The following is a 14,495-nucleotide window of genomic DNA, read 5'->3' on the forward strand; positions in this document are numbered from 1 at the left end:
AGCAAATAAATGAAGTATACATTGGGTTAGGGAAATTTTTTAAGAATCAACTATAATATAATGAAGTAGGATCATTGCCCTCTCATCATCTAAGGACTTCACCTCATCTAAAAAGTTGGTGAGATTTGGAGCCAACTTCCTGATATGGAGCTAGGGCAGAAGTGAGACCTGTCTTACAAGGAAATTCTCAAGGGTAGAGATCTAAATGCACCATTAAACTGCCAATAGTGATTTATCAGCCAATGAAATTTTATAAATGATTGGAAAACTGGGCTCAGCAAACAAGAAAGTTCAACTATTCATCTTTCGTATCAAGGACCCTATATTAGTTTCCTGTGGCTGCTGCAACAAATTGCCACAAATTTACTGACTTAAAACACATTTATTCTCTTACAGTTCTGGAGGCTAGAAATCTGAAATCAGTTTCAATTAGCCAAAACCAAGGTGCTGTCAGGGCTATGCTATCTCTGAAGACTCCAGGGGACAGCCTGTATCTTGCCTCTTCCAGCTTCTGGTGGCACTGAAATTCCTTGGCTGTGGCCGTATGACTCAAATCTCTGTCTCTGTGATCATACTGCCATCCTCTCTTCTGTGTGTGTCAAATCTCCCTCATCTCTCCTATAAGGACACTTGTGATTGCCTTAAGGATCCACCCAGATCATTCAGGTTTATCTATCCATCTCAAGATCCTTAACTAAATCAAATCTGCAAAGTCTTTGCCACATAAGGTAATATTTAAAGATTCCAAGATTAGAATATAGTATCTTTGGGGGCCATTATTCAGCCTAGTATAGACCTCTATATATGGTTTTCCAATCTCCCCTAAATATTTACTAAAAATGGTCATTTTTGTATACCTGTACTACTTTGAAATTTTTATGAAGCTGACAAAATACAACTAAATTTCTTATGTGCAGCAATTATGGGCTGTCGCACTCTCACAAACGATTACTGTTCAGCATGTTGGTAGTGAGCTACAGGTTTCGTGTTCTTACACTTTCACATGCTCGCCACTCAGCCCCACTCCTTTAGAACTCAGAAAGTGCAACATTCTGAGTAATTTGTTTTTGATAAACCCATTCACCAGGCAAGTAATAAAGAGTCTTCACAGACTTCCTGAAAGTCTAGAGTGGCCAACCAGGAAATGTGTCAACCCCTGGAAGTGCACATGCAACTGTTGTTTAGAAAATGATTTTCAGCTAATCAATGTTTCTAAGTTAGATTTTCATAAACTTTACACAAGCATACAAACTAGATGTGTAAAGAGAACAAAGCAATAAAATAGTCTAAATTGTTTCAACATATTTTAATTATACCTAAAATTTATTGAGATCATACTGAATAGAATAATTGTATATTAATGACAGATTCCCATTATTCATAATTTTTTTCAATGTATTTGGAAAATATGAGAGTTCTCTAGTTTAATTTACATTTCCAACCAAGAGAAGGTGGGAAAAAAATATATTATGCACAAAGCTGTCTTTATCTATTGCTACCTGGTGGTTAAATAATCATATTGCATATCACATATTAAAAAGTTAAGTCATAGTGGGTTGGTAACTGAGTCCGCATATTTGCTTTTATGGTTCAGGAATATTTAGCCTAAAATCTGAACACACAGAGGAGAAAACCAAGAAAGTGTGACTCACAGCCTTATAATTAAAAGTTACTTTTCTGCTCAACTTTTTAATTAATATAATGAAAATACTAATAACTTAATAAAGGATTTGTCTTTTAATCTTCAAGCAATATTGTACTCAACAACAGCTCAACCAATACAGGTATTTTTTTCTGAACTAAATATTAGGATAGATGATTTATGGTTATAGTCTAACCAACAGAACAACTCTTCAAATAGAGATTCTTAAAAAACAAAACAAAAAAACTCTAGGTCACATAATGGTGGCACAAATATGGGGCTGATTTGTCCTATGTTTATTATATATATATTTTCTCTTTTCAGCCAAACCATAAGCTTTTACAAAGCAAAGACTGTGCCTTACCTTTAAGTGTTTCTGCTCCACAGTGCTTCACCTAGAGCTTTGCAAGTACTACTCAGATATTTGCTGAATGAATGAGGAGTGTTTATGTTTATTGCAGTTGGGTTTGGTGAAAATTAGTAAACTAAAGAATCAAAGCAATAATAATGCCACAGCAGATTTTCACCAGGTATTTAAATAATCTCTCCATATAATGTACTTAAACTAAATTCCAAATTGCGATTACTCTATTCTATTTTTTTTAACTAACAAATATTTTAAAAAATTTAAATTTCATGTTTAGCAACTTTGTCGGTGAGGTTTATGTTATTATAATAAATGTATACTTTTTTATTCCATTGAATAACAACTCTCTTGTTTTATCATCAGTAAAATAACATAGTGTAAACATGTTTCTCTATAGATAAATATATAAAAAGAATGAAGATGTATTAATCTTTTCTTAACCTTCTATAGTCTAGTATCCAGACTGACTCTTAAGATTTGTTTCCTGACCTTAATTTATTTTTACCTTCTTCTTTTCAACACTTCTGTTAGGTAGTAGGAATTTCATGTGAAAGTTATTCAAATAATACTATTATTTGAAAGGTATGCCAGAAAGGATCCATTTTAGTCAGTGTTATGTGTGGGGTTTTGTTTTTGTTTTTGTTCTTGAGACAGGTGAAAATTCTCCATTTTTCATTGATATTAGTCCAAAATTAACCCAAAATGTCATGCTTATGCCCAAGATGGCAGTCTTAAAGTGTGTGTAACCTTGGGATTCTCAATAAAGTCTTTTGGAAACATAGAACCAATTCTTCACACCAAACCACTATTTACAGTGGCTATGAAAGCACTTTGCCATGTAAAAAGTACTTGAGAAATATCAGTTATTATTATCATAAACCCATAATCATGAATATCACCTACTTTAAAACATGATATCAAATAGCTGATTACCTCATGTTCACTGTGCATGCATTTCATGTAAATATGTATTTGTCTCTTGCCTTCCTGCCTCTAGGTCTCTCCACATGGATGTTGCACAAGCTCCTAAAGCTTAAAGTGTCCAAAAATTAATTTTCTATCTCTGTAACCTCCTTTTATCTGCTTTTCCTCTTATAGTACCTATTCTGGTCAATGATATAACATTCACCCAGGCAATTAAGTCAGAAACCTGACAGCAACCCTAGATTCTGAGTATAAACATTTTCCTTCCCGTTTGCTTACAATCTGATAGTGAGAGGGCTCATCTGGCCCAAGATCTGTCATAAAAAGAGGACGGTGATTGGCTGATTTACTGATTTATCAAACCTTATTGAGCTTCTCCTATGTGCCAGCCAATGAAATGTACAATGATGATAGCTCGCTGTACTTAATAGAATAAGTACATACACAGGCAGATGTCAGATATATAAATAAGTACTATTGTAGGCTTTATGATGGAAATATAGGATAAGTAAAGGAGTAGCCAATTCCACCTGGGGAGGGTTGGGAGTCAGGAAAGGCTATATAGAGTGGTACAATTCCTTTATCTAAAATGTGATGCCTGATCTGTGCATTCGCTCAACAGTTCATTCAAAAACAACTGTGATGCACCTGGAAGAACAGCAAAAAAATGATTAACACTGTTAAGGAATCATCATTGGAAGAATAACCTAACATTTTAAAAAACTAATTATTTTGCGCTATTATTTACTGAATTGGAATGTTTACCTTAGGTACAAGTGGGATCACTCATTACAGACTGCAAGTGGTGAGATAAAAAGACAAGTCTAGGGCTACGTGAAGAGGCAGAAGCAGACGATGTAGATTTATGGGTCATTTGTGCATAAGCAGCAACTGACTCTTTGGATAAAGTAAGAGAGGAGTAGTTAGAGAAGTGAGAAGAGAATGCTGAGGTCAGAGCCTTAGAAAACATACCCGTATTTACAGGGCAGACAGGAAGATGCAGCCAAGGAGACCCAGACAAGGAAACAAAAAAAAGAGAGAGAGAGAGAAAGAGTATTCAATGACACAAGAAAAAAAAACTATGCCTGTTCAATGTCATATTTCTATAGTTATAAATATCCTTCTATTTAAAAAAATTATGTTTTATCTCCTAAAATGTTAGTTGTAGAACTTGATAGGTTATAATATGACATTTTTATCTTTGAGCGTTCTTTCTTTTTATAGGAACAGGATCCCTGTAACATTCTAAAATCTTTCCTATCTCTTTCACTATTCATAACAGTTACAGGAAAAGAATAAAACATAAAATGCACTTTTGAAGGTTTTCTCTAATCTTGCTTCTCCAAAGAACCTAAAATGAGTAGTGTGTTAGTTTTGGCTTTATTTCTACCGCCATTTCAAGCTTGTCATTTAGGAGTAGCTAAGACAAAGAAAGAGCAGTGTGAAGGCAACGGGAAAGAATGTTCAAGAAGAGAAGGTCAATCACAGAGGAGACCACAGTCACAGTGACCTCACCCAGAGAGGTTCTGTGGAACAGCAGGGATTATTTCTAATTGCAACAGGTACAGGAGTGGAGAGAAAGTTGCAACAATGAGTCGTGGTGAAATTGAGGAAGTTTATATGATGAGAAAGTGAAGAGAAACAGTAAAACAACGTGTGTGTTGTGAGACTGTGCAAAGGAACTTGAACACATTCGTTGGGTGAGGGGATGGAACCAAGAAGAAGGAAACTATGAATTTAGGTCATGCGGCTAAAGGAGTCAGAAAGAGGTGGAATCTTGCAAAGGACAGGGACCAAGAACACAACACACTCAGATACAAACTGACCAGAACAGTCTAACTTATAAGAAAACTGCTGCCTCCCTGATTTTGACATAGCATTAAAGCTAATACCAGGTTTACAGTGTTGTTGTTGTTCAGCAGAAGCATTTGTTGAAGCAAAAGCTTTGTTAAGTAAAGCAGGAGATAAAGATACATAAGGATCTGTCTGTCCATCCAACTGTCTATCTATAATAGCATAAGCTGATGTTAATCCCAAACATTTCACTCTCTAATTATGCAGTTGCTTTTATTTTTTAGTCAAAGAGCTAAACTTTGCATTTACTGCTGTTGAATTTTATCTTGATAAGATCAGCCCATCATTTCAACCCAAGAACATGTGGATTCTCTGCAACTATGGCCTGTAGGCCCACTGCCTGTTTTTCTAAATAAAGTTTTATTGGAACACAGCCATACACATTTGTTTATGCAATTTCTATTACTGCTTTTATGCCACAATGGCAGAGTTGAGTAGGTGCAACAGAGACCATATGGCCTGAAAAGCCTAAAATATTTACTATCTGGCCCTTTACAGAAAAAGTCTGCCAATTGCTGCATATGATCCAACCTATAAACTATTCTTTCCAGCTAAAATATGCAAGTTTGGTAGATGTGTTTACTATGTTCACGTTATTACAGATTTTGAACCTAACGGGGGCTAATCCAACACACCAATAAAATCCCTGCTCACTACCCTCTTGACTAACACAAATTTACTAGTTACCACTAGTAAAATGATAATAATAGCTTATTAACATTCAGGCTATAATCATTCTTTCCCACAGATTTTTTTGTAATAAACACTATCAATTTTCTGGTTGAATTTCATATTACACTTAAGCTAATACCATTTCCAGGTTATGAACCTGTTAAACCTATCAAATATATAATCTTAACTTTCCTTTATGGGTCAAGGATATCATTTTAAAAAATCAACAGCTTTACTGGGCTGTAATGTAGTAATTCCCTAGTGACACACAGAGATAGTTTGGAACTATTTTCATCTTATTCAATAGAAAGCTTAAGCCAGCTGTGCTTGCTTTGGTCTTATAAATACTTTTCACGTCCTAGAAATATAACAGGAGGCAGGAAAACTACTAGCTGTCACTTCTCAATGCTAATAGTGTGAATAACCAGAGCCAGTCCTCCTGCCTATTCTAATAGCAAACTCCTGTTCTATTATGAACATGGGAACCACATAAACAAGTGTGATGAAATCACAGAGAGAGTAAAGACAAATGTTCTTTTAGTGTCTACAACACGAACCTTAGGAACTCATTTATACACTTGGTGACACTAATTTTAGTTCACAAGTGGATCTGTTGTATATTTATTAGTTCATTTGGTTGTGTTTTCCATAGGGCAGGTTGCTGAATATACCTAAATTCCATATAAGTGGGTTGACGCTATATTGCTTATTAAATGTTTCAATGAGATGCAGAACTTGTTATATTTTTCTCTGAAATGATTTATTCACAACACAGTACATTCAACCCCTGCTCACAGCTCACACCCAGAAATTGTTCCTGAGCCCCTTCAGTCCAGAGAAGGCTGGATTTCAAATTTTAAAATCAGAGTCCTAATATATACAACATGGTGACTATAGTTAATAACAATGTACTGTATTCTTAGAAATTGCTAAAAGAGTAGATTTTAAATCTTCTCAACACAGGGAAAATGGTAAGAAGTGAGGTAATGCATATGTTATTACCTTGATTTAGCCATTCCACAATGTATACATTTTAAAACAACATGCTGTACATGATAAATATATACAAATTTTATTTGTCCATTAGAAATAAATAAACAGGGTTTGGATCCCCATACTGGCCAGCCACCAAAAAATAAAAACTTTAATTAAATTTAAAAATAAATAGATAAATAAATAATACAATAATGTAAAAATTTTTTAAATATTTATATTTTATAGTTATATTTACATTTATTTATATTTTATATTTAATTTTTTTAATGTATAAGGTTTCAAATCATGTTTGGTCTACTTTTACAGGCAAAGCACTGCATCTAAAACTATTTGTCTTCATAAATACACTCTACAAAAATGTGTTCATGTAGAAAACCTAAAATCTAGAAATTATCACTTGTCATAATGAAAGACAGCTCAGATGTCTGTGCTATGGTGCTTTCACAGATCTCCCACCCCCTAATTATACAAAAACCACCAAACTACGCACCCCCCAACTCGAAAAATAATACAGTATTAATCTATCAATATTAAAGCTAATATATATATATATGTCAGCATAGCAGGGTGAAGATTAGGGAAAAGATATATTATTATGTGCATCATCAATGCTTGTAAGAAACAAGGAATGTTTCCATCTTGTTCTGGGGAAAAAAAAGTCCTCAGAAGAAAATATTTCTTCCTGTATGTGCACTTGTGCAATTTAGTGTCCTGCAGGCTTATTCCTTTATTTATGACTTATATTTGGTGGTGAAATAACGTATGGGGAAGCAGAACATTTTTTGCTGCAGGATTTGTCTTGGATTCTCCTCTTTTTACTATATATTATCCCCCTGTAGCTTTTTATAGAAACTGTCCTTCACATAAAAGTTAATATAAAAATGCTCCCTTTGAAATTGCATTAATTCTGAAAGGCAGGCTTTTGAAATAACTTAAAATGTTGTCAAACACAAGACAGGTGTTTTCATTACCTTATTGAGACCTCAGATATAGTTAGTAAAATCCTATGTGCCATGCTGAGCTGCAGAGAGGCATCCAGGGTGTGGGGACCTTAGAGATATTATGAATCACTGGCCACCTGGCATTTGGAGATTTTGAACTTGTAAAGTCACTTAGGTCCTCTGTTATCATACTGAAAATGAAATACCTCAGTCTGTGTCCATGTTCCAGAGGTAGTGGGGGTGTAGGAAGACTGACCCTGCTCCCATCACAGGCCTGGCTGATTCCTCAGAACACTAGCATTCAGCAGTCACAGAATGGGCTATGTCTCTCTCCCAATTACATCTTTCAATGGCTTCCTACTGCCCTCAGCACAATGGCCAAACTCCCTAAAATCACTTCCCAGGCCTTCTACTAGTGGACACTTGCTTACCTATGTTCTCACCTCCAAATCTTGGCAAGTGCTCTTCTCTCCACTGTGAAACACCACCCTCCTTCCTCACTGCCCCCAACTTCTTAACTCTTATTCATCCTTCATTCCTCAGTTTAGACATCATTTCTTCTGGGAAGCCTTTACCAATCCCTCAAGTCTATATTAGATGCTCCTTGGGAATTTCCACACCTCAGTGCATTTCTTCCACTAAAGCACCTATCACACTAAACACTGCTTTCACACTAAACACTGCTTTCACACTTTGTGAAATACACTTTTTTTTCAAATAAACATATTAATGATGAACTCAAATATGTGAAACAGAAGCATGAAGATACGTGTGGAATTGTTCTGTTGAAGAAGGGGTGGAGAACCTAAACCTACAATATATTCAGCCTCCCTGGTACTCAAGAACTGACCTCTAAGGCACTTCTGGAGAATCCCAGCACTCTCCAGAATTCATCTGAAAGATAAATAGAATACATTGGAACTGACTACTTATTTATCTATATTGTCCACTAGACTACAGGCTCCAAAAGAAGGCAGAAACCATGTATGTTTCATTCATATTTTGCGAGATAACCAAGGGTCTAGCGCAGGATGTGGCTAATATTAGGGATATAAGAAACAGTCATTGAATAAGCAAATAATAATTACAGCAAGGGTCAGCAGCAGAGTTCAGGATAAAGAATTATTTATGTGTTACATTTTACCTTTAGAAGATAGTCCAGATCAAGTAAAGATTGACCTGAAAAGAGAAAGCCTTGAAAAGAGGCCAGGTAGCTCAGATACTAACTCACTTCCACCCTAAAATCATCTTGACCTTTGTGAAAAATTAATGTATTAGCTAAATGGCATGGAATAGATGAGTTAGGAACATCCTACATCTGCTTTGCCAAAAAGATTTTCCTATTTTAATACAAGGAGAGATTTTATTATAGTGTTCAGGAACTGCCTTTTTACACTAATCAGATGATTTCAGCAAATAAAGTTCAAGAGTAAGTTCCAAAGAAAGTAATTTGCATTATGACTCAGCTCTCAAGGACAGAGACAGAAATGTGCATATCTTTCTTGACTCTTAGAATGACAGGTCTGGGAGACCACAGATGTTCAGAGTCCTGTGTGATAGTATGCTTATGCTTACCCCTCGTCATTAGACATCAGTGACTCTGTGGGCTCTGCTCCACTGTTTGACCCTAATGTTCTTAAACAATACAGTTTTGCTTTCATTCACTGAAAGAGAAAATTCCCATAGACAAAAATGACTGTCAATCAATGATCTTACAATGGTATTTACTGTAACTCACAACCTAGCAGCATGCTGCACTACATGGTATACAAACCTGGCTGAGCTCTCCTACTTAAAAAAATCTCTGTTAACTAATATTACCCATGGTGGCAAATCAAAGCTATGTCGCTTTTAAAATATGTAATCACTTATGCTTTATAAGATTATGAGGCTTTAATACCCTTAGAGTTGAATGGAAAATATAAACACAGAAGAACATAAAATTGAGACACTGATCTGATTCTTAGCTTTCAGACACCTTAAAAATAATTTGTATTGTCCTCTGTTATTGTGCCTTCCCTGTAAGGTCTGATTTTTACACTGAAGTCAATGTGCTGTCATCAAAGATGACAATACAAAGCCATGTTATTTAAGAAACAAGCTTGATTACTTTAAAATCTAAGGCAGCACAATTACTAAAACTGCAGGCCTATCACTAGTTAATGATAAAATAATAGACGATTCAAGTATTACTATATCAACCAAACAGAACTAAATTCAGAATTGCTTACCACCAACACCTGTACTTCCTGAAAGCAACTAAGGTCAAGAAAATGAAGAATGCATCTGTATTCTTAACTCTCAAAGCTGGAAATTCTGTCTAGTTAGATCTTAAAATATAAGTAAGTAACACTCTCAGTCAATTGCTATGTTTACACTTCTTGATCCACACTCTGAGCAACAACTAGTTGTGACCAGTTACTATAACAAAAGTACCAATTGTATAGGCAGTAAAGTAAGAGTATCTAGATGCTATTGCTAAATTAAGATTTTCTCCATGTCCAGAGGCAGACACGGTAATCAAAAGTATATCAATTTGAGCAGGAATAATAAATAATAAGTACGATGTAAGGAAAAGTAAGTACTCAATTAAGTACTATAAATTATTATATTTAAATCTTTCTTAGCTATAAAACCTAGCTTCTTCCTGGAGAGAGGGATCAAATTCAATCATTCTCCACTGGGCCACCTTTAGCTGTTCTGCAGGTGGTGGAAAGGCTCTGAAGATATCCCTTTAGAACAAGAATACATTGTATGGAGTTCTGGAAGGCTGGGATTTAGCAGCAAACCAGTCTCCTAAAATGGGTAGAAGAGGATTATCACTTAGCAACCCCAACACTATGCATTTCCATATCATTTCTTAGCTACTCCAGTTATCTGGAGCTGTTTGGCACAGTAGATCAAAAACAAGTTTTCTGTAGCCAGCTGGATGGGATCCTACACACCTAATGCCCTGGACAGGATGCATGTCCTCTTTGTTCCTTTCTTGAGCCCAACATTAGGCAGCAACTAACAAAGCTGGCAGAAGCAACTGGATGGCATTCAAGTGTGAAGATGGTTCCATCATCAGATAATAGTTTCTTAAACCTATATTCAAGGGTCACATCTAATTTGTTATTGTGATTTCCTACCATAATGTGAGAGCCAGATCTTCTTTATTTTTTGAAAGCCAGATCTTCTAAAGGGCCTGAATTAATGTTTAGATGCTTTTATTTTTTATCTTTCCACTGATAATATTCCACATCCATGTCCTCCCCTAGCTTATAGCCTGTCCTAATAGGATAGTCAAACGAGCAAGAATATTGTCTTCTTCAATAAGCCATTAGGAAAATAAGGGAGAGCAAGATGAAAATGTTTGAATTCAGAAAAAGGGTTTAATTTGATAAGTTATAACTGTCAGATAAACTACTGCTATTAAGATTTTCCAGATTATGTCTAGACTCTTTCAACAACCCTTTATTCCTTCTCTCTCATCAAAACTCTACGGCAATGTCTCTCAACTTTTTTTTCATTATCGCCAATGTACCCCTCCAACTATTGAGCCCTTTTAGACAATGTTTTTCTAATCACCCACCTACCTATGAAATGATAATACCACAAATTTCACCCCCTTGGGGACAATAGTACCCTTCTTTGAGAATGTATGCTTATTTACAAAAAAGCTGCCATTTGAAAATTTCACAAGCTAACAACCCATTATGAGTGTTAACTTTTCTTACTCTACAGAAAACACATTTTCTAATGTCTAACTACCTTCTTTTCCTTCCTAGTCTTGCTTGTAAAATGAGATTGACATTGAGGAAAGTACTGAGCAATCGGAACTAATCAAAGTGTGTGTGTGTTTGTGTGTGGTACGTGGACTGTTAGAGTAATTGTTAAACAACTTTGGCTAAAATATGAAATCCAGAGTAATTTTCAAAATTTTGACAAAATAATTTGCCATATAGGAAAGACAAATGTAGAGTTTTGACAGTAAAAACTAAAATGAGATTATTACCTTAAAAAAAAAAAAAGCCAAATTTCTGAGCTACATGACTTGGTTGTAGTCAGAATTCTGGGTTAATGGGCAATGGTTACATACTTTTCATTTTCTGTCCGTGACTTCTTGTAACTGATACTCGGGAGGCTAAGGATTACAAAATTATGGCTATGAAGTCATGCAAATTATAAATGGAATTTTACTTTATGCAGCTAAAAGGGCAAATAAAGTACAAACATTCATAAATGTAAAAAATCAACTAGGAGAAGATCTGTCCCTACTAGAAACATTATGAGTGAAACAAAACCACAAAAGTTTGGGTTTGAGCCTACACCTTTTTTTTTAAGTTTAGTAAAAAGAAAAAAAATTTAAAGGGTTATCAAAAATGCACTTCTGGAATATTTTACATAAAAACACTGTTATAAAGTAAGGTACACTGTGGCTTTCCCCACCACACACCTATACCACTTCAGGTGACTTGAACACACTGAAATCCACCGTCAACATGTCATCCAAAAATATAATAAAGTTTTTTTTTTTCCTTCGAAGTCCAAAAGTCTTTCAGTGAGGTCCAAATTAAGGACACATCTTTTAAGGAACTGATAAGGGATTAAGATGGCTAATATGAATTTACCAAGTAAGACAGTCAAATGTTGCCAGCTCAAATAGTGAAGCCATTAAGAACAGCCTGGTGGTCTCTTTGAAGGATGTGTTAGAGCTTTAAACAAGCAGGACAGAAAGATATTGATATAAGAATAATAAAAAAAAAAAAAACCCTACGGGTTGGTTCAGGTACATGACAGAAACAGCTGCAAATTGCTGGGAACATCGGCTGCAGTTGGGAATTGAATAAATCAACTTCAGATCTCGGTGGAAGCCTCAGAAAGTAAATAAACTCAACTTACAGTCTCTGGGACCCAAGTGACCCAGGTGTCTTCCAGAGTAAAGGAAAACAAACAAGCCTGTTTGGGACCTTACTTAACAATAGTTATTTCAGGAGCACTGTTCCTTGCAAACACTTGGAAAGTCTTTTGTGCAAGGAAAGTAACAGCAGAAATCTAGTCCCCCTGTGGTATAGAAGAAATCCCAGAAACCCTAGTCTCCTAGGCTCTGAGTTTCTGGGCCACCCTGTAATTCAATGGGAAAGTCACTTAAGGGATGTAAAGGGCAATATGCTGCACACCGTCATCTCCTGAAAATAAATAATATATAAATAAATTGTGTGGTTCCAGATACAACTGCGGGACTAAAACGCATCATTCCTCCTCTCCCCAGTAAAAAAATAAAAATAAAAGTAAATCTTCCAGAGAAAGCCGCTCTTGAGTCCCTCCACCTATCTCAAATGCCAGGTCTTTCCGCGTTTTCAATCTAAAAGGTTTTGAGCCTTGACCGAGGGGCGGCGCAGCCTGCAACTTTCTCCAACTCCGGGGTAAGGCACTGCATCCTGGTATCAGAGACTACTGGACACCAAAATGACTTCTCCAGGGTGCAGCGAGATGAGCCACCTGACCCATCCTCTCCCCTCCGGCACGTGTCCCATACCCTCTCAGTCCCATTCCGGCAGAAGGAGCTCTCCCAGGACTGGAGTCAGGCCTGAGACCTCCTCCCCGAACAATGCATTCAGCCTGGGATTTAGACGAAAGCTTAAAAAACAAGGAAACAACAACAGAAACAATAGCGACAATAAGAGTTGATTTTTTATATTAAAAAAATGAAATGAGTCCCTTACCATCTCGCCTGAGGTTGGCGTTGCGCAAAGCTTTGATGGATGCGCTCTGCGGAGTTGCAGAAGTGTCCCGATAGCAGCAAAAGTTTGCGCAGACTACAGTGTAGACGAAGATGAGCCGGTGCATTTGGGATCAGCGACCTAGGGACAGAGGCGCTCCAAGAAAAAGCCGGGTTCCGCTCCCGGGACGGACGCCGCGCCGCCCTGCGCTCTTGCCCCTGCGCTCGCCCCGCGCGCTGGCCCGGGCCGCCGTGCTACTCTCCGAGCTCTCCCCAAACTTCCTGCATGCTGAACTTTCTCAGCGCGTGTGGGTGCTGCACTTCCTTGTGGTGCCGAGGGTTGATAAATGGTGACGACGGGACAAACAACAGGTTGACGTTTGTAAGCCCCCTCCGGTGGCCGGCTGCTGCAGCGCAGGCTGCAGGGGGCGGGCGGCGCTGCGTCCGGCCGGGCAAGGGCAGGCGAGCGAGCAGCCGAGTCCTCCGGCCTCTCCGCCTTGGATGCCCCCGAGCTGCGCGCGGTCGGGCTCGGAGCAGCGGCGCGAGCAATCCAGCTGCCCAGGCCCGGCCCAAACCTGCTCCGCCACTGAGCATGCCCAGTTTGACAGTGGGACAGGACTCTTCCATAGCCCTAGGCTTTGTCATAGTTGTTGGACCAGAAAGGGGGCAGGGAACAAGGTGGCCAGGACGAAGTGGGAGAGGGTGGAATCCTAGTACTTCTCCAGAGGTGACTGGCGCATCCACCCAGAAGTCATAGCTCTTGCCCTGATGATGGTGGGGTGTTGGGTCCAAAAATTTTAAATGGACTTGGGCGCGTTTATTTTACAATCACCGAAATCAGATTCTACTTCAAGATCTCATTATCTGTATAGTGAAAAAACGCAATCGCAAAGGAGCTCCATTCTGAGGTTTCCTTTGGGTTTCCGTCAGTGTGACCCTAGTTGAGTCAAGGTTAATGGGGGGGGGGGGGGGGCGGAGAGGGGGACAATGTGTCCTTCCTGTCTCGCAGGACTGTAGCTGTGATGGGCCCATGTGATGAAGTGTACAATAAGTGCAACAATAAAACTTCAAGGGGGGGTTTGTATATCCTACCCTCATCCCCTGCAAGGTAGAAGGGTCTAGAGGACAGAGTGGGGCTAAGCAGGACAGGCAGGGCAAGGTGAAAAAGTTGTATGAGAACGTTCTGTTGCTTTGTCCTCACAGTCCATAGGAAGAGGCAGGGGCCGTTCAGGCCTTTGGGATCCACCCTTCTTTCAGTGTCTGGAAGCTCAGCAGTCCAGAGGGGCTGCCTCTGCTTTGCAGGAAATTAAACATCATACATCTATCTCCCCCAACTATATTTGGAAGAGGAGTGGGTCAAGAATCTGCTCACTAGCTTTGTCACCTTGAGCAAAT

General features: G+C 37.9%; 1 protein-coding gene across 2 annotated transcripts in view; it reads right to left on the reverse strand.

Moving 5' to 3' along the window:
- Nucleotides 1-13,410, reverse strand: part of PDGFD (platelet derived growth factor D) — a 230,312-nt gene extending 216,902 nt beyond the window's left edge. Inside the window, exon 1 of one of the 2 annotated variants that reach the window (XM_008567982.1) lies at nt 13,105-13,410. In XM_008567982.1, coding sequence (XP_008566204.1) covers nt 13,105-13,228 — 124 coding nt within the window. In that variant the 5' untranslated portion in view covers nt 13,229-13,410. The remainder of the gene's footprint in view (nt 1-13,104) is intronic. The other variant, XM_008567983.1, reaches the window with a different exon arrangement.
- Between the last annotated feature and the right edge of the window lie 1,085 nt (nt 13,411-14,495).

The sequence above is a fragment of the Galeopterus variegatus genome, unplaced genomic scaffold (assembly GCF_000696425.1).
Source record: "Galeopterus variegatus unplaced genomic scaffold, G_variegatus-3.0.2 Scaffold361, whole genome shotgun sequence".
NCBI lineage: Eukaryota > Metazoa > Chordata > Mammalia > Dermoptera > Cynocephalidae > Galeopterus > Galeopterus variegatus.